Source organism: Plecotus auritus, assembly GCF_963455305.1.
Source record: "Plecotus auritus genome assembly, chromosome: 9".
In the NCBI taxonomy this organism is placed as follows: Eukaryota; Metazoa; Chordata; class Mammalia; order Chiroptera; family Vespertilionidae; genus Plecotus; species Plecotus auritus.
Window position 1 is genome coordinate 101,159,441 of NC_137783.1, and position 24,032 is coordinate 101,183,472.

The 24,032-nt window shown below is 37.8% G+C and overlaps 1 protein-coding gene across 18 annotated transcripts in view; it reads left to right on the plus strand.

The window, feature by feature from the left end:
• DLG2 (discs large MAGUK scaffold protein 2) overlaps window positions 1-24,032 on the plus strand; it is a 2,053,927-nt gene that overhangs the window by 1,138,193 nt on the left and 891,702 nt on the right. For 3 of the 18 annotated variants that reach the window (XM_080687292.1, XM_080687286.1, XM_080687289.1), the window contains exon 1: window positions 11,024-11,533. The exons of the other annotated variants lie outside the window; for them this stretch is intronic. In XM_080687292.1, the coding sequence (XP_080543418.1) occupies window positions 11,456-11,533 (78 nt within the window). In that variant the 5' untranslated portion in view covers window positions 11,024-11,455. Of the gene's footprint in view, window positions 1-11,023; window positions 11,534-24,032 lie in introns of those variants that run through there. 18 annotated transcript variants of the gene reach the window in all.

A 24,032-nucleotide genomic window follows, 5' to 3' on the forward strand; every position in this document is an offset into this window, starting at 1 on the left:
TGGTGGCCATCTTGTGTCCACATGGGGGCAGCCATCTTTGACCACATAGGGGCAGCCATCTTGTGTGTTGGAGTGATGGTCAATTTGCATATTACTCTTTTATTAGATAGGATTAGAAAGTTCCCATGCCAGAGGGCCCAGTTTAGATGAGTGATGTTTAAATACCTGTATTTGTGGCATGCTTTGGCAAGGCAGGTATATTTGAAGATATAGAATTGAACCATCTGTAACAAAATGATTCAACTACCCATCTACTATCATTGTGTAACTATTTTAGGAAAACTATGTGTGCTGCATGTTGTTTTTTTTTTTCTTCCAAGTGACAGATATTGCATATTCCATTAGATACCCATATTTTGTTGGCTTCTGGCTTGATGTTCTTCCACTTTGCTTCTTACCTGTTTCCACTCTGTTGTAAATTCATTTTGGTAGCCATTGCCTTATCAATCTATATCCTCGGTTATAGCAAACTTTATTGCAAGCATGGGGGCAAATCACAGCATGTGGATCCAGAAGTACTAGAAGTTCAGGATCTATTTGAGTTGTCCTTATTATGAAAGCTTTTACAATGAAAAGAGGCTCTGAGAAGACTCTCAAAAAATTTAAAGTATTCAGGAAGCTTAAGAAAATATTAATCTGCCTCAGAAAAGAGATGCTTTTGAAACTAAAAATCTTTAAATTATGAAAGATATTTAGAGGTTGTCTTCACTTGTGGAATCAAGAAGAGGAAAAGACTTGAAAGAGAAGGTAGACATCCGGACAGTGAAGGTGGTTAAATACAAACATAGAGTTTTAAGCCGAAACCGGTTTGGCTCAGTGGATAGAGCGTCAGCCTGCGGACTGAAAGGTCCCAGGTTTGATTCCGGTCAAGGGCACGTACCTTGGTTGCGGGCACATCCCCAGTAGGGGGTGTGCAGGAGGCAGCTGATCGATGTTTCTCTTTCATCGATGTTTCTAGCTCTCTATCCCTCTCCTCTCTCTTCCTCTCTGTAAAAAATTAATAAAATATATTAAAAAAAAAAGGGTTCTCATTTAATGAGAGGTCTTCTAAAAAAACTTTATTTATTAACCAGGGAAACAATAAGGAAACATGTTTCTATTGTGAGTGGAAAAGGAAAAGAAAAATTTAACCCTTTTGTATGGGAAGATTAACACTAAACATGAAATGTCTTCTGGACTAGTGAAATCTCTGGGCAACTAGCATATGTGCAAAATTAGTCTGTACCAATGGTTGCATAGCCAAAGGTCCCTGGGACTCCCAGAGGAAGTAACTCCTGCTAAAGAAGATCTTAGAATAAAAGTGTACAGTAACATATAGAAACTATCCACCAGGAGTGGAATCAGCAGGATTTGACTTCCAAAATAATTAGATAATGAGAGTATCAGATAAATGTAGTCATTAAAAAGTATAGTAAAGGAAGGAATAAAAATCTTAATAGAATAACACACCAACATAAAAGACAGGGTGAGTATATATATATATATATATATATATATACACACACACACACATATATATATATGTATATATATATGTGTATATGTGTATATATGTATATGTATATATATATATATATATCCTCTAGAAATTAAAAAAGTATAATAATTTATTAAAAATGAATACTTTGTAGACAGGTAAAATGAGATTAAAACTTAAAATAAAAATAGTAATTGAATCTGAAAATATAACTATGAAAACAGCACAACACTGAAGAAGAATAAAAGCTGTATGAAGCAGTAGGATAGGTAGAATGAAATGGTCCAGGAAAAATATAAGAGGATTTTAGGAGACAACAGAGAGAATGAGAAAGAAGAATATTAGAAAAAATAATGACTGAGTTTTTATTTTATAACTCGTCAGATTAAAGAATAATGAGTTCCAAGCAGAATTTTAGAAAAAAAAATTGTATTGAAACAGCAGTTAAAAAGATTTAAAAAAGCCACAACTTAAACCTAGAAAGAGACATTCCTTACAATGTAGCAATTTGAATGACAGCAGACATCTTGTCATAAAAATAGATTCCAGAAGACAGTATGAGATATCTTCAAAGTGCTGAGGGAATATATTATCAATCTAGAAATCTCTGTTTACCTCTGCTATCCTTCAAACTCTAAGGTGAATGTTGACAGTTAAGGAAAAATATAAGGAATAAATTTTTTTTCTTTTATTTTTTTATTATTTTTTTAATTTTAATAAATCTTTATTCAGATTATTACAATTGTTTCTCCTTTTTCCCCCCATAGCTCCCCTCCACCCAGTTCCCACCCCACCTTCTGCCCTTACCTCCCCCCCACTGTCCTCATCCATAGGTGTATGATTTTTGTCCAGTCTCTTCATGAACCCCCCATACCCCTTTCCCCCTGAGAATTATCAGTCCACTCCCTTTCTATGCCCCTGATTCTATTATATTCACCAGATTATTCTGTTCCTCAGGTTTTTAATTCACTTGATTTTTAGGTTCACTTGTTGAGAGATATGTATTTGTTGTTCATAATTTTTATCTTTACCTTTTCCTTCTTCTTCCTCTTCTTAAAGAAACCTTTCAGCATTTCATATAATACTGGTTTAGCAGTGATGAACTCCTTTAGCTTTTTCTTATCTGTGAAGCTCTTTATCTGCCCTTCAATTCTGAATGATAGCTTTGCTGGGTAGAGTAATCTTGGTTGTAGGTTCTTGCTATTCATCACATTGAAAATTTCTTGCCACTCCCGTCTGGCCTGCATAGTTTCTGTTGAGAAATCAGCTGACAGTCGTATGGGTGCTCCCTTGTAGGTAACTAACTGTTTTTCTCTTGCTGCTTTTAATATTCTCTCTTTGTCTTTTGCTCTTGGCATTTTAATTATGATGTGTCTTGGTGTGGTCCTCTTTGGGTTCCTTTTGTTTGGGGTTCTGTGCGCTTCCTGGACTTGTAAGTCTATTTCTTTCACCAGGTGGGGGAAGTTTTCTGTCATTATTTCTTCCAATAGGTTTTCAGTATCTTGCTCTCTCTCTTCTTCTGGCACCCCCGTAATTCTGATGTTGGTACGCTTGAAGTTGTCCCAGAGTCTTCTTACACTATCTTCAACTTTTTGGATTTTTATTTTTGCTTTTTGCTTTTTCGGTTGAGTGTTTTTTGCTTCTCTGTATTTCAATTCTTTGACTTGATTTTTGTCTTCCTCTTGTCTGTTTTTGGGTCTCTGTATAATATTTTTTATTTCAGTCAGTGTATGTTTAATTTCTAGTTGGTCCTTTTGCATATCTTCGAGGGTCTCGTTATATTTATCGGCCTTTTCTAGGATATTCTTAAAAAGCCTTATAACCGTGGTTTTGAATTCTATATCCAGTCGTTTGTTTTCCTCCATTTCTTTCATTTGTGATCTGATTCTTTGACGCCGCATTTTCACTGCTTCCCTGAGTAGGTAAGGTAGATTTGTGTGCTAGGTTTCCAATATGGCCCAGTGGGTCTGCCTCCCCAGTTAACCTGAGGTGGACACTCTTGGTGCACCCCTTTGTGGACTGTGTGTATAGCCTTGTTGTAATTAAGTCTTTATTGTTGTTGGTATCACTGGGAAGAATTGACCTCCAGGCCAGTTGGCTGTAAGGATCAGCTGTGTCTATGCTGGGAGAAGTTCGGTGCTGGAGAAAGCCTTATAGGATTAGACTTGCCAAATTGCAATAGCCTCTGTGCTCAGCTTGGATGGGGTGGAGTCTCAGTCTTGGCTTCCCGTCAGCCTTGCCCTTGCGCGCACGTGTGCGCCTTCAGACCTCTGCCTTCCTGGCTCCCGGGTCTCCGCCCAAGAGTCCAGACTCCCCCCACAAGAGCGTGGGTCCCCAGGGGCTTGCCTGGAACTGGGGTTCACTGCAGTCAGAACTGGGGTTCAGTACAGTCGGGGGCTTCCTTCCCCCTTCCGCCAGAGAAAGTCAGCCAGGCTCTCAGCCGCCCTTCCTCTCTGCGCACACAAAGACCCTTTGCCGTACCTCCAATTCTCTGTGAGCTTTTCTCTTTCCTTCTAGTTGTAGAATTTTCACTCAGGCAGCTTTCCTGTGGTTCTGGATGGTGTCCATTCTGTCTTTTAGTTGTAGTTTTGAAATTGTTGTGCGAGGCAGCAGTTTAGGTGCTTACCTATGCCGCCATCTTGGTTTCTCCTCAGGAATAAAAATTTTAATAGAATAACACACCATGATAAAAGACAGGGCATATATATATATATATATATATATATATATATATATATATATATATATGTATATATATATATATATATTTTAGAAATTAAAAAACATAATAAATTTATTAAAATGACTGAGTATGTTTAACCATCACAGATTTTTGCAGAAATAACTATTGAAATAGGTACTCCGATAAAATGGACATTTAGGAGGGTTAGACTGCTGAAAATAATAATGAGAAAATAAATTGTTAGCAGGTGGAATTATTTTGTGTAACCTTTAATTGGAGAAAACAATGATGGTGATAATAATAATGACTGATTTGGTGAGGAATGGAACTACTACAACATATAATAGCAGGGGTGGGATATACACTACAATACATAGTACTAAATACTATAAAATAATAATGGATTACTGGGCATAGTATGTACAACTTTATAAAAATTAATTTGAAAAGTTAGATCAAATAAAAAGGATTATTAGTCCTTCAGATATCAATATTATCATAAAGCATACTAATCAAGAGAATTTAATATTGGCACAGGTAAATAAATATAGAACAATAACAAAACAGCTCAGAATAATTATATGCATACTCATATAATCTAGACATATGACTAAGAAGCATTACAAGTCAGAAAGAACAGGAATAAAATTTTTATATATCAGTAGAAAGAAAGAAAAAGGAAGGAAGGAAGATAACTGCCATACATATGGGAGAAAATAGATTCCTATCTCAAACCATATTTTTAATTGAAAATTTGTAAAAAAAAATAAATTATTTAGGAGAAAATACAAAATATTTATAAACTTGGAATAGGGAAAAATTCTCAAGATACAAAATGTATAAGCATACAGGAAAATGTTGATAAATTTCAGTATATTTAAATTGTTATGAGGACTGTATAACATACAGTGACTTGAAAAGACAAGTCAGAAGTTGGGAACAGATATTTTCAGTATATGTAATAAATACAGAATTAGTGTCCAAACTACATAAAATGTTTTAAAAAATCAATAAAAAATATAACCTAATCTTCATTTTTTATTTATTTTATTTTTAATTAATTTATTGGGGTGATATTGGTTAATAAAATTATATAGGTTTCAAGTGTTCATTTCTATGGCACATGATCTGTATATTGCATTCTGTGCTCACCACCCAAAGTCAAATCACCTTCCATCATATATTTGGCCCCCTTTAAACTTTAGTACCACCACTTCCTTTCCCTCTGGTAACCATCATACTGTTGACTATGTCTAAGAGTTTCAGTTTTACATTCCACACCCGAGTAAAATCATATGGTTCTTAGATTTTTCTGACTGACGTATTTCACTTCACATAATATTCTCAAGGTCCATCCATGTTGTAGCAAATGGCAATATTTCATCTTCTCTTATGGCTGAGTAGTATTCCATTGTAACCCTAACCCTAACCCTAGCCCTAGCCCTAGCCCTAGCCCTAACCCTAACCCTAAACCTTATTAAATGAAAAAAATAATCCTTTTCATTTGATCTAACTTTATCCAATCATCTATTGAAGAACATTTCAAACCTAATTTTTAAATGGTCAGAAGTTATGAACAGAGGGAAGTTAAAATAGCCTATAAACATTTGAAAAGTTTCTAAATCTCACCAGTAATCAAGAAAACTGCACATCAAAAATCCAAGGAGCTAAACATTATGTGTTATGTTTGGGAAAATTTAATGTCTGATTATACTGTGTCATCTAGAATGTAGGACTGCTACAAACTAGTAATGATGTAAATTGGAGAGAGATTTGTTATGAAAGTTTAAGATGGACACATTCTGTGATTCACCAATTACATTTTGAAGTAACCACTCTAAAGTTGTACGTGCTTAGAGAGGTACAAAAATGTTTATTGAGCATTATTTTGAGATGAATTTGAGGCAGAGTGGGGTGGAGGGACTTTGAATATATTATGAAGGGTTTATTTATTTAAAATTAGTATGGATCAAATATGCCAAAATGTTAACATTTATTAAATCTGGATGACAGGTATATGGTTGTGAGTGCTATATAAATGTGTCACATCTCTGGGTGCCTAAGTATATCATGATTCAACATTTAGAAGAAAGGATATGTGAGATACTCAAACAACAATTAGTTTTGATTTTGAGAGCAGAAAAAAAGGTAGGTTTAACCCATTATAATTAGTCATTGAGGTTATATTTGAAATGACTCAAACATTTTTGTCACACTTGTCCATAACTGGTTGACTCTGTCAATGGATCAAATTGTACACATTGGTTTTGATGCATACACATAAACTTATAGGGACCATTTTTCCATTGTCCATGTAGATAAAACAGGCAGAGAGATTTAGCTATTCCTTTGCTTTTTATATACACTCACACTAATTATTGCACTTTTTATAGATAACATTTATTATTGGTCTTATAGAATATAGAAAAAAAAGTATATTTTTCTTGAGCTCCCACATAATTTTCACATATCTGTTATAGTGCCATTCTGCATTAAAATTTATTAATACAATGTGCCCCCAACTATATAGGACTTCTTGAGAGGAGGGATTATATCTTATTCAATTGGTGGTCCCCAGAGTTTGATGTTGAGTAAATAATCAGTACATTTTTGTGGAGAAGTATTGCTTATCTTTTTAACCATATTGGTAAAAATATGAATATATTCTCATTGTAAAAGACAAATAACACAATGTATAGAGCAAAATGTAATTGTTTATTTAACTGTGGCTTTTTAAATTGATTTTATAGAGAGAGGGAGAGAGATAGAGAGATAGAAACATCTGTGAGAGAGAACATCAGTAGGTTGCCTCCAGCATGTCCCCTACTGGGGATCAAGTCTGAAACCCAGGCATGTGCCCTGACCAGGAATGGATCTGGTGACCTATTGGCTCAAGAGTTGATGATCAACTATTGAGCAACACTAGCCTGGCACTGTTGTTTTTTTAATCTTCCCTTTCCACTACTTTCTACAGGGGTAACTAACATCAATATCTTGGTTTTTCTGTGAATTGAAGTTAAATATTATTTTTATAAGTTTTAGTAATAAATTCTATGTACTGTAGTGTATATCCTACACCTGCTGTTTAATAATGGACTAATATCAGATATTAGTCAAGGGACTATCAGATATGCAAACAAATCAGACAAATATTTGAATGTTTATTAGTTTTGTACATTAGCTTGTTTATGTCTCAAGCATGCATTTGCTTTGGTGTATATTAAACACCTAACCTAGAAAGCTTTTCAAGCTAGCAGCTTCTCAGATTTAATGTTTAGTCTGTTTATATAATTATCAATGATATACCTAGATGATTTTCAAAAGAAAATTGTTCATGTGATAGGCAGAAAATGTAGTTGTTTAATACTTAATAGCTTGATTTAAACATTGCATTTACCTTGAGAATTCCTAGGAGACTCACAGTGTGTCCGCTGAGGCATGAACCCAAAGCTGCTTAAAAGGATTAATGTTGCATCTCAGACTCAGCTGTACTGTTAGGCTTCTGTCATATGAGAGGCATTAGAAATGAAATTACAAAAGAAACGGTCTGTCCAGGTAGTGATGATATACAGATGGAAAGCATCTGAAAAACTGGTTTTCCTTATGGCATAACTGCAAAAGTTGTTTATCTCAATCAGGAGAGCAATGGTTAGAGATCATTAGGATTTATGATAGGCAGCTGCCACCCCTTTGTAGCAGGCGTATCTGTGCAGAAACCCAGGGAAAAGGGTTGTATAACTACAGCAACGGTGCCATTTCATTAAATGGTGCTCATTTTTCAAAAGACTTTTACACCCCAAAATTTGTGGATATGCTTCTATTGGACCTACTAGTCTGTAAAGTTTGTGGATTTTCCTTTGTCATAGATGCATTCAACAAATATATTTTGAATACCTACATTGTGCTAAGCATCTGCAGAACATATACTAGTATGTGGACCTTGACTACAAATGTCCTACTTCTCTCTTCCTTTCCTACCTTCACCTGCCTATTTTAGGAACAGTGGTTATTGTTATTTGTTAAAATACATTTTTATTGATTTCAGAGAGGGAAGGAGAGGGAGAGAGACATGGAAACATCAAGATCAGAGGGAATCATGGATTGGCCTCCTGCATGATCCCTCCTGGATGGAGCCAGCAACCCAGACATGTGCCCTGACTGGGGAATCCAACCATGATCTCCTGGTTCATAGGTCGACACTCAACCACTGAGCCATACCGGCTGGGCTATTATTGTTATTTTTAAGTTAATGTTAGCTGGCAGGCCAATTTATTTTCTTCAGAACTCCATCCAGTAAAAGTTTATAAAGGCTCTGGGTTAGATGTGTGAAGAAGGTCATTAAAGTTTCAGTATAAAAGTAAAACCAACCAACAAAACAATCAAACATCAAAGATCTTTCCAAGCCCCAGTTTTAGTGACCTAGGAAATCTTAACTTAGGAAGAAGGTGCAAAAATTACTTTATGATCTGGCAGCACCATCAGAGTAAATTAACATTCTTTGATTTCCCCCTTTTAATATCAGTGGTTTAAGAGCTCAGCATTTTTTCTCACCTCTTTATTGTCTGAGTCCATCTTAAAATGTTTTAAAAAGAATTTATTTTTACTCATTAATTTAGGGAGCCTTGTTCCTTTTCTCCTTTCCATCTACTTTATTCTTAACTGAATAGTCTTTCAACTATAACATGGCTTCTAGTGGTTCTCAACCTTCCTAATGCCGTGACCCTTTAATACAGTTCCTCATGTTGTGATAACCCCCAACCATAAAATTATTTTCGTTGCTACTTCATAACTGTTATTTTGCTATTGTTAATCGTAATGTAAATATCTGTGTTTTCCGATGGTCTTAGGCTCTACAACAGCGGTTCTCAACCAAAATAATTTTATGGTTGGGGGTCACCACAACATGAGGAACTGTATTAAAGGGTCATGGCATTAGGAAGGTTGAGAACCACTGGCTTAGACAAACTTTATGCAGAAATAATGAATACTTTTAGCATCATGGCAATATTAGGGTAAGCTGTGTTCCTGCTGAGTAGCTCTTTGAAAACTAAGCAGGAGTGATCATTTATTTATTTGTTGGATTCCTATGTCCTTTTTCCTCCATAGAGTATAGGGTGTGATGTGGAAAATTTTGCACAGGTTTGTCTAAGAGTGTCAAAAGAAAATGAAAGAAAAGTGGAATTCATAGAAGTGACAGCACAGAGAAACAGAAACAGTTGATGGCCAAACCAAACCCTAGGTGGCAGCTAGGCATGCTGTCCCCAGGGTGCCACTGTTGGCTTTTCAGAACACTGAGTCATTTTCCCAGAGTGTACACCCCTAGGGAGCACCAGACAATTCTGTTCAAGAATTCACATGAAGAGGCATAATCAGGATTATTGACTCATAAAGCAGGGAGGACTTAAAAATCATCTGCCTAGTTCTCAGAATTTACAGATGAGCCAAATCAAACTCAGAACAAGCAATCAAGTTAGGAGCAGGGCCAGAGTTAGAACCCAGATCATTCTTTCATTCAGCAAACATACATTGAATGCATTGTGTGAAGCATTGTTCTAGGCACCGGGGTTACCTTGGTGATTAACAGGGACATGTGTTCTGACTACCATTGTATCCCATACTGCCTATTATCCAATTGCCAGCGAGGATATCTAATACACCTTGTCAGACAGCATTCCGTTGACTGAAGACTCAGCCTCTTTTAGGGTAAACCTCACAGGATGTATAGTGAGAGAACGGAGAGCTATTCCAAATATTCTGGGCATTCTTTGGGCACTTCTGTTCCATCAGCTGGAAAACAATTACTGGATTGAGTCTTGTTTGTATGTCACTGGAAGGAAAATTTTCCAGTTACTTTTCTTCTCTAGTTTGTGTGTAAAGGCTTAAATGTTCTTTCACTGGACAAAACACATGTCTCTTAAAACTTTTACCTTTTATTTTTTTAAAGGAATTTTTAAAAATTGATTTCAGAGAGCAAGGGAGAGGGAGGGAGAAATAGAAACATCAATGATGAGAGAGAATCATTGATGGGCTGCCTCCTGCTCCCCGCCCCCGCCCCCTCCCGGCTTCCACTACTGGGGATCAAGCCTGCAACCGGGTATGCTCTGACCAAGAATTGAACCATGACCTCCTGGTTCATAGGTCTATGCTCAACTACTGAACCACACCGGCTGGGCTGACTTTACCTTTTAAATGCCTCGAAGTCTAAACACTAATAAAATCATTGACATTGAAAGCACCTAGTGTAGAATCAAACGTGAAGATTCTTCAAAGGAGCTACCAGAAATCATAAATTTACCTTCCCAAAAGTGGCATCACGGTCCTCCATGTAACAGACTATCACTGCAAGAAGACTCAGGGTTTAAAAAAAGGAGTAGATTGCTCTGTTATAGTGTAAAGGTAGATTTAAGCTCCTCCCCATTCCCTAGTCCCCAGGCTGAAAACCTGTGTTCATAGAAGAGCACCCAATAGGTTTAGAGGTAGAACCAAAGAGTTTGAAAACTTAAGGTCCTTTATTCAGGCTCACTTTGTGCTTTGTCCTGGCCCAGTCTCCAAAAGATAAAGTGTCACCCTCTTAAGGTATAGATAAGCCTGACTCGTGAGCTGAGGTAACTTTCCTTGAACCAAATGGAGTTGAGGAGGGGGTAAGGGAAGGACTCCTCTCTTCCCAGCCACCTAACAGCCAGATGACATTCTCTCAGGATCAGAGCAGGGTATAGGCTCTAGGGACACCTGTTTGTGCCCGCGGGGCCAGGTTCCTGGTGGCCCTGTCTCTCCCTTGTGCCTGGCAGCTCCTGTATTGGCTGATTTACCTGGGAGGCTGGCTGTGGGTCTGTCTGTACTGGGCTACTGCCGCCAGCAGGAACAGTCAAGACTGAGGGAAGCCAAGCGAGGCTTGTAACTCCCGGAGCCTAGGGCTGGAGGTGAGCCGCCTCCGGATGGGTGGACTGCGGCTTTCCTTCCTCCAGACACACATGGAGTTTGGGTGGTGACGGTGCCCAAGAACTGCAGACAGATACCTAGCTGACTGGTTGTGAGAGCCGGCCGGGAAGGCAGCGCCTGCCTGGTCCGGACCTCCTGCTGGCAGGATGTAAATATACCTGCAGACTGGCCAAACAGGACTGCCTCTCCCCAACCCCTCCCTCCTCCCACCCCCTCCCTCAGCTAACCAGCATGAGAGGAACTGAGAAAGCAACAGCCTGCGAGTGACAGCTCAGCCCGATTCCGCTGTCTCTGAGCCGAGGTGGGAAATTGTTTGTGCAGCAGCTTCATTGTGAATTTCTTCCACTGGCCTCGCGATGTTCGCCTCTATCTGGTATGCCAAGAAGCTGGGTCGCAGGTTCGTGCACAATGCCAGGAAGGCGAAATCTGAAAAGGTATGGAGCGGGGATGGAAATTATCTTTCTGATTTGCAAACTGCCTGCTCTGGACGGCTAGTCTGAGCACAGACGCAGTCGCTATTAGCTTGGCACGAGAGCTTGCCTCTCACTGGGAATGTAGTCCCTGCCACTTAGAGAAGGGGTGACTCCTGGAGCCTAGCTACTTAGGAGGGGAAATGTGGGGCTAAGTCGTATCTTGGCTATCCACAATATTTGGTGGTAGCATCAACTGAGAGGGTGTCTCTACAGAGACTTAGTTTTCCTTTGAATGACACAGGGGGAAAGCCCTTGAGCAGCTGAAATTTTTGCTTCTTTGGGGAGCTCTCTAGTAAACTTGTTGCTACACTGCGTTATTTTTATGACTATAGTCCTTGATTCTGAAGGGGGCATGATAAATCCCCGGGTGTTTCTCCGGTACTTGTGTCCCAGTTTGTGTCCTAGGACCACATATTTGGGACTCCGAATAACAATGACCAGATTCCACATGGGTACCTGGTAGTTTTTTCAAATCAACAAGAGCCATCATCTTAAAAAGTGTGTACAATGAGCCAGAATTGTATTTCTAATCGGAGAGTCATTTAGAGGATGGCTTTGTATTTCTTTTATTCAGCAGGACTGGCTGTTTCAAGAAAACCTCTATGTAGATTTACCTCATTAGTTATCATTCTCTGGAACATGTAAATGGCCTGTAAGTCCTAAGATGCGTTATAAGCTCGTACCTCTGATTTGCCCTATGGTTGTGGAGCATTGGCCACACTGTCTTATTTAGGTGATCTGTATCCAATTTGAGAAGTGTTGGGGAGATTTCCAAAGGTAACAACATTTTGGAAATGGAGATTTTTCATATTACTCTGAGGATGCATCCTTTGGTCCAGTGTTCTTTCTGTCTTAAATCTACTGGTGAGATGGATCCAGAGATGGCTTTTCTGGCCTGTGGCACAGTCCTCCCTCTTAACTGCCAGGCTTTCTTCACTTTAACTTGCTATTTGTTTCTTCAGAGTAGGAATGTTGCTAACATGAGCAAGAATCCAGTGATAAACCAGGATACAATTGTGTGTAGTGGGAAAAGAGAGAACATCACTGGAGTTCTGACTTTAAAGTTGTAGCCTTTTAGAATGTCCAGATCTGAAGAATGTAGAATGATGACAAACTCGTTACTTAATGGCATTTTGGACGGGGAGGGGGAGGCAAGAGTGGGGTAGAATTGATCTCTTTTCTGTTCTATATATATCACAGGTAAAAGACTGCAAACCTAATTGTCATGTACTAGCACCATTTATATTGAACAGTTGGTCTTGAGGGTTTTTTTTGTTTGTTTGTTTGTTTTGGTTTGGTTTGTTTTTTTGCTTCTCAAGTAATTTTTTAAGAGAAAAGACTTGTAAGTAGTTTTTTTTGTGGTGGTTTTTTTTTTTGTTTTTTGTTTTTTTTTGTTTGAGCAAATGTTTTGATAAAGTGCCTTCTTCTTATGAAAATTATAGGTTGTATGGATGAGAGGACTGTCAGGGACCACAAATGGCTCTGGGAGCCCCTGGGAAATAATGCCCATGCCAAATTAGTATGCAAAGAAAAGTTGAATGTCCCAGTGACACTTAATTCAGGCTCGGCCTGAATGTGGAGAACAGCTCTATGAAAGTCAGTGTATAGCACCTGAAAGGATGTTGATCTGATGAAGTGACACAGCTTATATTTCTTAAGTGTGGGAAGAAGCTAGTTTGGGAACTTCTGATACCTCCTTGTCATCTCTGTGATGGCGAATGCTTAGAACAGGCAAGAAGATGCCAAATGTGGGGTGAAGGGTTTTAAATTATTTATCTCAGGGAGTATGGAAATCAACATGAAAGAACTGAAGTTATGCTGAGTGATAAAGACCAAATTAAAAATGATCATTTCTAATGCCCTTGTCCTTGCCAGGGGAGCTAGGAGGAGTTAATTTTGAATACTCGGTGATGCTAAATAACAAGGAAAGAGCATTTCAGGGTTTGTTTGTTTGTTTGTTTTTCATGGAATTTATATTCACAGAGTTCCTGGAATAAATTGAAAGGCGTGCTACCTTAAACAATGAAGGCCCTTGGTTCAGGCTTGGTGAATGGAAATAGTTGATTTATTCTGTGTACCTAGTTTTATCACATGACTTATTTAAGCCAACTATTGTGATTACTGTTTGTATAACGAGTTCAGTATTGTACTTTAACTGACAAGACAGTTAACAAATGATAGATAAAGATGTATATACAGTGTTACTATAGCATCAGAGGTGATATAATTGCAAACACGAGTGGGGTGTAAAGGGCTGCTGACTATATGCTGTCATGCTTTATTGTAAGATGAAGGAAGATGAATAAAATAAGATTATTATTTTGTTATATTTAGAAAATGAGTAGTACACTTAAATGGGAAAGAGCTATTGATAGAGTCAGAGCATATTTTAACTTTTGGGGGTATAAATCTGTATCATAGTGAATGATTATGATTTTGCTTTAGTACCTTCTGTAAATTGCAGCTTCTTTTTGCAATAGGTAGCATAGTTTAGTTCCTCCTACTCTAATAAAACAACCTGCACCCATAAGAGCCCATCAGTCCTATTTTAGCATTCAGATAAGGTCTGGGAAGTATATTCCTCAAGGCTGGGGTTAATTGAAAAGCTAATTGGGAGTATACAAGCCTAAATGCCATCTCTAAAAATGCAGTGTGCCTTATTCATGGTTGCCTCATCTACTGTTTACTTCATCTAATGCCAATAGAATTACACAGAAGCATGGGATGTAATAATAATCACAAAAATAATAATATTAACAGTAGTCACTACTCACACACATTATGCCTCACTTGCTTTAAGCATAGAGTTTCATTTAATCTTCATGGCAATTCTATGACGTAGAAATTGTTTTTCTGATGTCCCAGAGAGAAGAGTAGCTAGTCCAAGGTCACAGAATTAGCAGTATCAGTGCTGGAATTTGAGCACGAGTTTACCGTTCTAAAATGACTCCTTCAGTCTCTGTCAATGCTGGGATTTGAGCCCGAGTTTACCATTCTAAAATGACTCCTTCAGTCTCTGACATTCTCTTCTAGCCCCCTATCATTCACCAGTCTTGTGTTAACAAGGCCACCACTTCTTCTTATCTTGTCCCCCCTCTTTTGAAATTAAAATTCCAAAGTCATGAGGTTTACAGAATCAAAGTTACTGATTTAACCCCTTTATTTCAGATAAGGCCATGTCTAAACTATATTGAGTAGACTGCTGTCTGTCCTTTTATTAAAGACTTTACACTCTTTGTCCCCTTCAGTTGGATTAGTGTAGCAAGCTATCATCTTGGTACCTATTATTTCTTTTAAATAGCTGGTAATTATCACATCATCATGACCTAAGCATTGGCATTTGTACTCATTGCTTGTCCTCTAGAAACTAAAGATGTCTCTGATCAAAAAGGACCTCCATGCTTGTCAATTGTAGATGCACTCCCTTTTTGAGTGAGTCAAAGATATTAGGTGATTCATGTTGTCTTCTTTCTAAAAAAGAAAAGCAAAAGGCTCTTTGTTATTCTTTCATTAAAAAAGACAGTTTGTGCCAACCAACAAATCCTGTGAACAAAATTATTTTAAATGTGATAATATGAGTCAAGACTGTCTGGCTGGAATAGAATATCTTCATTCAAATATTTTTCTTTTTTTCATTTGACCTTGTGTAATTAATTCAAAAGTTAGTGTCTTCCTATTATGCTTTTATGTCACATTTCAACTAAAATTGCTTAATTTAGTCAAACAAATGATTGTATGACTCTAAAAAGCAGCTGAAAAAGACTTAAGATAAATTGAAATGAATTTCTGGTGGTATCATAAAATGCAAGAGTATAAAGATGTTGTGAACCTTCACGCCACCCCCCTACCCCCCGAAAAGCATTGCTTCTTTTATTTGTTTTTGTTTTATTTATTTATTTATATATTTATTTATTTGTTTATTTATTTAATTGGTTAAGCATGCACCATGAAAGTGAATGCATGATTTATTTAGAAAAGATTGGCAGATCCATCACCTAATGACAAACTGTGGATGACCTTGGCAATGATTGATAACTTATCAGTGATTTAACTGAACCCAAATATCTAGATACTAGGCCACATGCACCTTAAATAATTTTTTAAGAACCAACACATTGGTTCTACCCTTCTCTCATCTAAACCAAACATATTAATTTAATATAAACTAAAGAAAGGACAATTTAGTAATGCATTTGCTGGCAGTATAGCCAGTGAGAGAATAATGTCCTGGGTAATCCTGATATCACATAAACATCTGGCTTAAGGTAGGTCTCAGAGGGAGGGAATTAAATTATTCTTGTTGTTTGCTCTCCAGCCTAAAGCCAGTCATTTGGCTACTCTAGGTCTTAGTTTTTCTCATTTGTCAAATGGACGTAACACCTGTGCTTCAGTAGCACTCCAAAGTCCTCAGGATGCAGTTCAACATGGTCTGCAGGACCCATCAGGATATGGCCTTTGCTTTCCTCTCTGCCCTCACACCTTGTCCTTCTTCCATGGATACTCTAAATCCATTCTGAACCACTTTCAGATTCCCAAATGTCCCATGCTTTTTTCAGCTTCTAAGATTTTGCTTATCCTGTTTGATTGGGTGACAATCAAGCTGCAGGCTAATTATAGTCCAATTTAGGTAACATCACCATCACTAGGAAACTTCCCTGTCCTCTACAAGCAAAGGGTCAGTCTCCATTGGCTCCCATAACAGTTGTACACATGTTCAAATCATCTTTCGTTTCTCTGTATTCCTAATTAGAATGCATTCTCTAAAAGAAGGACTGTTCAATCTTGTTCACTAAATTATTAGGCCTAAAAGACTGCCTGCAACAAGGTTGTCTCTATACTCTATTTCATTGATTCTAGGTTTTCATCAGTTTACAAGTTGCACCATTATTTCATGTATTACTAAGAAAAAAAAAGATTGTCAATAGAACTATAACATATCATTTGCAAGACACATCTTGATTATAGAGATGTTAAAATGTGAAAAAAAGTATATTTTTAGAATTAATAAAGTATGGCATAGCTGAGAGAATGAATGGATTTATTTTAATGATAAAATGAGTTAATATAAATAAAGTGTTTCAAAGTTACACACTTGCTATCAAATCATTTTCTTTTCAACTCATATTATTAGTTGGCATAGGGAAATATAGAGGATAATCCTAAAATATATCATGCATTTATCCTGTGCTGATCAGACTCACCTGGCATTATATGTCCTATTCTAGACATAGGAAGGCAAATGAGTATATGGAAAATGAAATTGAAGGTTATAGAAAAAAAACAGATTAAAAGCAATAATCAGGAGCCGTTTAGATTGCAGAAGAGAAAGCTCAAGAAGCCAACTGGCCTCTCACTATATATTTGTGTGTCTGAACCACAACAATGATAGTTAACTTTCATTGAGTTCTTTTGATGAGCCAAGAACTGTCCTAATACAAGGTTCTAGTGAGACTATTATGATCAGTTTTTAGAGCACAAACACATCAACAGTAGGTAGCTGGGATTAGACACATGTCTGACCAGAGTTCAAACTCTTAACCAGTAAAAACAAACATATATATAGAGTACTCTGTATTATTTAATACTATATATTATGTATTAGTATACTGTATATGTGATGTATGTTTACAATGAGTTAGATATCAAGTTTACTTTTCTCTATGAAAGATAACTTTAAAAAGTGAATTTAAAAGCAAAATCTGAAATTTAGCTTAGGGATAAAAAGAAACATCCTGATGTTAAAGACTCTTCACTCCTCAGTGAATAATAGCATCTTCCTTTGTCTATTCCTGCCTCGTGGAAGATTGAAGAGTAGCCTGACCTGGAGAGAGGGATGGCTAGATTGTCCTCTCAGGTCCCTATCTCACAGCCTTCCAAGTTTTGAGAGCCCGTTGGTGGTGAGCAGCAGCATGACTCAGCGCCAGTGTCTGCCTAGTTGTGGTGATACAGAGGACAGGTGTTTGTCCACACTGAATTCAGCCCTGCAGTTCTTCCCTGTCATTTGGCAGGTGAATCACATAGCAAAATGGACAGTAAGTAGCACCTCTTCTGAGGTTCCCACCCTGCTGTCCACCCTGGCAGAGAACAAGGCACACCTGTTAGCACAACAGGGTGAGAGAGAAAGGGAAAGATGGGATCAGAGAAATGGCTGAAATGAAGGAGGAGGTGGGGAAGAGAGTAGGCTGGAGAGGAAGCTAGGTCACAAAATCACTGTAGAATTGTTATCAGTAATAGTAATGCCTATTTATTGAGAAGTACTTAATACTGTGGCACTATGACATATACATTCCATGCATCATCTCATTTAATCCTCATTACAACTTCTAAGTTAACCTATTATTAGCCCTCGTCTTATAGATGAAAATGCTGAGGTATAAGATGTTACGGAATTTGCCCAAGGTCACAAGTAGTAGAACCAGCATTCAGAGATAGTTCTGGCCAAATCCAGAGACTATCACCCTAACCGCTCAGACCACATGCTCTTAACCTTTCCATGGGTTGGGTTAGCCAGTGATTTGGAGAACAGATAGACCAACACAACAGCAATCTTCTCATCTACCTGTCCTCCTCTCTGTTGAATAATTGCGTGGCTGTCAATAAGACTTGATTTCTCATTGGGGATCCTCCAGAGATCACATGTCCAGGTAGTTTACTTTCAGTCCAGTTTATAGAACTTTAGTTTGTTTGTTTTTGTCTTCAGTATACTTTAGAACAGTCTTCCTCTCCCTGGTAGTCTACGGTATTATATTGACTGATGAAGATGGAAGAGGAAACTCGTCCCTCCAGCAAGATTAGCTCAACCATGATGATCCTTGTAAAGATAAATTTGATAATCCGATAATGTACACATTTCATTTGCATATGTATCATATATATGGGGTTAATAGAGAAACCATCTCACTTTAGATAAGACCTGGTAATTGCTAGTAATTTCCTCAGAGGTAGTCTTATTTCATTGAATAAATTGTTAAATTGTCCATTAAATTGTTAAGCCAATATAAATTCTGTCCCATTCACTCAGCACATAGTAGGCCTTAAATAAATACTAGTGAATGATGGACTTGGATGGAGGACTCTAAGCTCTGTAGGAATAGAGACTGGAGCAGGGGTCAGCAGGCCTATGTGTTCACTGGCGCTATTCCAACAAACCTGCCACCTGGGCTAAATCTCTTAATCTCTCTGGGCCTGAGTTTTTTATCTACAGTCAGAATACTTCCATTCTAACCGTACTTGATTCTAATTTCATTTCATTATAAGACTGCAGAGTCCTTAAAGGGAAAGATTTGATCTCATTCATCCTTGTGTTTCTGGCACCTAGCACAATGCTTAGCACTAAGAAAACCCAAGAACATTTATGTCAAATGAATATATTCAAAATGCCTGGAATGTCTTTAAGCATTAGTAAGAAGAATATAATGGAGAATCCACCTATTTTCAGAGTGGAGCAAAATAAGAGATATTCAAGGCTTTTCTTTCTTTACCGCCCCTTTTCTTTGAAGAAAGAGGGAATATGAGGCATTTTCTAGCAGTGCGGTTGGAAGCTCCAGTTTTCATTCTTTCCCACTCTCCTTGGCACTAACAAAGAAGTGAAACAATTGTCATCAGAATACCAGAGTTCTCGTAACCAGCAATAATAATACTTCAAACTATGACATTTTCCAGCTATTTTGTCCTATATGCCAAAATATTACAGGTTTATGTTTGTGCATGAGTGTTTATTTCTTGTAACTTCTTAATCTGAAAATTCTAGTTAAGTAGAGAATCCCCATCCCATCTACTGTGGACTAAATTTTGCCCCACCCCCACTCCCACCCCGTCCCCCCACCCCCACTCCACGGATTCATATATTGAAACCCTAGCCCCCAAGTGTATGTGGAGATGTGAAAAAGGGCATTTAGGAGGTAATTAAGGTTAAATGAGAGCATAGTAGTGAGGTTCTAATCTGATAAGATCAGGGGCCTTATAAGGGAAGAGAGATCTCTCTTTCTCTCTGCCATGTGAGGACACACAAGAAGGTGACCATCTGCAAGCCAGGCAGAGAGCTCTTGCCAGAAATCAAGCCCTGCCAAAACCTTTACCTTGGGCTGCCCATCCCCCATATTTGTAAGAAAATGCATTTCTGTTGTTTAAGCCACCTAGTGAATGGTAGACTAATATACAATGATGCCATGATTGCTGCATACGGTGATACTCGATGAGGAGTGATTTTCTAGTGCCCAGGGTCAGGATATCATTATTAGAGAGAAATATATAACCACTTATGTGTTCTTTTTTATCCTAAGCATGTAAATTCTAACAAATACACAGCCTCTGCAGGGCCAACATCATCTGTTCTGGTGAAGGACCTAGGGAGGGCTATTAAAATTGGTAATATAATAAGAAAAGAGGGAGGAAGTAGAGGGTTCAGGGAAAGAATGAGTTGTTTTTGGAGGATCACTGTGCTTGTCTTCATATTCTGTGGTCTAATACAGAGAGGGGTGAATGCTAACTGTTCACTTAGCAACCTTGATACAATAAGAAGAGAAAAGAAAACTTACCAAATATTATTCTTCCCTTCCACACCAATTTGTTACTTTAGGTCACTCTGATTTATAAACAAAATTGGTTTGCTTTCCATCCTTTCACTCCATAGTTCCTCAATATTGACTGTGGGAGAGAAGTTCTACTATGAGAAGGGCTTCTGACTTTTATAAGAGTTTGCAGCCGGGGACAATGAAATGAACACTGTCCATTTGGGAAGTTAGTATCCATGGTGTTGACCCCCCATAGCAGCATCAAACTCTCATTTATCAGGAGGAACTTTGGTGATTCTCTAGCACAGGGTAAACATTGATGTGCTGTGGGAGAGGACATTGTTTTTGAGAATTAAGGGAGAGTGGTACTTGGAAAAGTTTGAGAGAATAAGAAAAATATTTTTCTTTCTCCTTCTCTAAACACCATTTTAGCCTAAGACTTATTTTCCTGTTTTCTAAGCTCCTTGAATAAGTTCTTTGTCACCTTTATTGACCCCTTTTCTCCATCCATTCTAAAAATCCTCTTATTGGCACACACAGCAGCAACAGTATGGCAGTGAAAGACTGTAGACTGGAGTTCAAATTTGACTCAATATCTTGTTGTTTGGGTGACCTTGAGCAAGTAACTGCATCTCCCTAATTGTTGATGTTCTCATACATTAAAAATGGTTTGAACTATCCTTGAATGTTTTTGATCCAATTAAAAAATGCATGTAACGTATCTGGTCCATTGTAAAACACAACATTTCCTCCCTCCCTCCTTTCCTCTCTCCCTCCCTCCCTCCCTCCCTTCCTGCCTTCCTCCTTTCCTTTCTTCCTCCCTCCCGCCTTCCTTTTTTTTATTTTTTTAAAATTTATTTTTTTTAATTGTTTGAAGTATTACAAATAGTAGTACATATGTCTCTTTTTTTCCCCATTCACTTCCCCCCAGCCTCCCCTTCCCCTCAGTACATGCCTTTACCTGCCCCCACCCCAGTGTCTTTTATCCATTGGTTATGCTTATATGTATGCATACAAGTCCTTCAGTTGATCTCTTACAGCCCCCCCCCCAAAACCTCCTCTGCCTTCCCACTGTAGTTTGACAGTCTGTTCAATGCTTCTTAGCCTCTGTATCTATTTTTTCCCCTTTTCTTTCCTTTAAAAAATCTTGCCTCTGCAGACTAGAAATAAACGTATAATAACAAAAAATGTTTGAGTCCCAATTTCAACAGCCTTCCTTTTTACCTCTCTCTTTCCTCCTTCCCTCCCATTCATTTTAGTATTCTGCATAGTTCCAGAAATGATGCTAAGCAACTTTTGCTAACTTCTTCATTAATGATTATTCTTACTCTCCTACTCCCATGGGCTTCAAAATGGACTTGCCCTCCCATTCTAGTTTTATAGAGTGAGGAGATGTGTAAGTCTATCTCTGCCACTAAATAGAAAAAAAATTTTGAAGGAGGACATGTTAACAAGTGAAAATTGTCAGTATACTGACTTAGAGGGAATTTTAGGCTTTTATTTCCTTTTTAATGCATAAATCTTAGATCATCTTATGAAAAGTCCCCCAACTCCCCATCTTTCCCACACCTCCCCTCTCTTAAAACACACTGTGTAGTTTTTACAAGAGACTGATTCTCTATGTTTGGGGAACATCAGTCAAGGCACATTATGTCTCATTTGAAGTGAAGTGGTTTGTGCTGAATGACTCAAGGTTCTTAGTTAATCTCCCACCTGGGGAATGTATCACATCACCTTTGTGCCTTTATTTAGGTTTTAGGGGGGAGAAAGGTGGGGGGAGAAGAACTGCAACATGCAATGTTGCATTCAATTTTAGAACCAAAAAGAACATTCTTTTAGAAAATGATAATAACTTATTGAGTCCTTTATGCTGGGCCAGTCACATGTTCTATCTAATTCAGCTAATCTTCATAATAATCCTATGGGATAAATAGTATTCACATTTTTATAGGTGAGGCACAGAAAGGTCAATAAAGTGCTCAAAGACACACAATTAGCATGTTTTAAAGCCAGGATTTGAACCCAGGCAACCAGGAAATGAACCCATATTCTTAACCACAGAGTTGCATTATTCTCCATGTCTTTCAAGATGGGCAAAACTTCTTGTCCAGAGAACATGAAGTCTGGGAAGTTTCTTGCCTGGTATCAGTTGTTGGCAGCCAAACTTGGGGATTTGAACTCAGATCTTTTGAATATCAGTCAATCAAATATCCCAAGTTTCAAGCACTACTCTTATTGTCTGAGATAATCAGAAGCTGATAGGTTTTTCTATATCACAGAAAGTATTATGGGTTGTATTCATATTTTGAATGGTGGTATTAACAACCTATGATGATATTTTCAGTAAATAACTGATCCAAATTCACTGTGACTTCTGAGCCCTGTTTCTATTAAAAATAAAACAAAAGAGATTAACCAAAGAACACATATGCATAAGCCATGGACACAGACAATAGTGTGGGGAAGGCCAGGGGCAAGGCAGGGGCTAGATGGAGGGAAGCAAAGGAGGGGAAATAGGGAACGTTTGTAATACTGTCAATAATAAAAGCAAGCAAACAAACAAATAAATAAAGCAAGCAAGCAAGCAAAATGTCACCCAACAGGAAGGCACTGGGAAAACAATTCCACACCAGTGGTTGCATTAATTGCTACTTTGGATGTTCCTGCTGTGCATTGAATGGAGTCACTTTGGATCTATTTCTTAGAAATAACCATCTTTATTACTTCTGCTCTAGGATGCACACTTTTGAGATTTTTAGAGGCAAATATTTTCACTAATCTGTTTCTGGTTTTCTGTTTCATTCCATAAGTAATCCCTTTGATTGTTATCACCATTTTTAATGTTTTCAGATTTAATTTATAGTGGGTTTGGGACATTATAGGACATTTTTGTTTCTTAGCATATAGTCTAACTCCCCAAGTGTAACGTTTTGAACATCATGTTTAATTCAAATATAATCCATTATTTTATTAAAGTTGTTTTTTTTCCCCTGGCATGTTTTTAGAATTTCTAAGTACTTTATGGAAATGTTTTATATGATACACAAGTAAGAATTTCTTTCAGTATCAGTCATTTTTCTAGTATTTTGAGAAAAACAGGATGGAATATAGCATAATGTAGTGGTGCTTGTTGGCAGTTATGAACTACACCAGTCTTGTATAAAACAAATTTAAACACATTTCAGATTAATATATGCTTTCTGTCTTCTAGTTTCTTACAATTCACCTATCTGATGGTCTTCAATGTCATATATTTTCCAGGAAAATAAAATTCAGGCAAATGAGTTATCTGTGGCCTTTTAAATCAGTCAACAATTCAACACTTATTTAAACCTTGGCATTGAACAAAGACCTCCTTGTGCACAACTACTAACAATACTATGCTGAGATATATGTAGGGTACAGAAATGATCAAACCATGGTCTGTGTGCTGGGGCAGTCCAGGTGTAGGTTAGGAAACACAAAAGAAAGCATGCACATACAATTAAACTCTTGGATGTGTTTTAACAGCATAACAAACGCTTTTATTCTTCTGCCTTGCCAGATGATCTGTGCTATTTTTTTAAATTTTTTAAAATATATTTTTATTGATTTCAGAGAGGAAAGGAAAGGGGAGAGGGAGAGAGAGAAACACTAATGATGAGAGAGAATCATTGATTGGCTGCCTCCTACAAGCCCCCCACTGGGATTAAACAGGAAACCAGGGCATGTGCCCTGACTGGAATTGAACCATTGACCTCCTGATTTATAGGTTGACACTCAACCGCTGAGCCACACCAGCCGGGCCCTCTGTGTTATTTTGCTGACTCTTGGCATTCCAGACCTGTGGGATCATGCCTGATTGCAAACCACCTGGCATATCTCTTATTCATAGAGTCCCACTCTCCAAGATTAGAATAAAGCACACCTGGTGTGATAATGCTCTTAGGTAGCATAAGTGGACATGC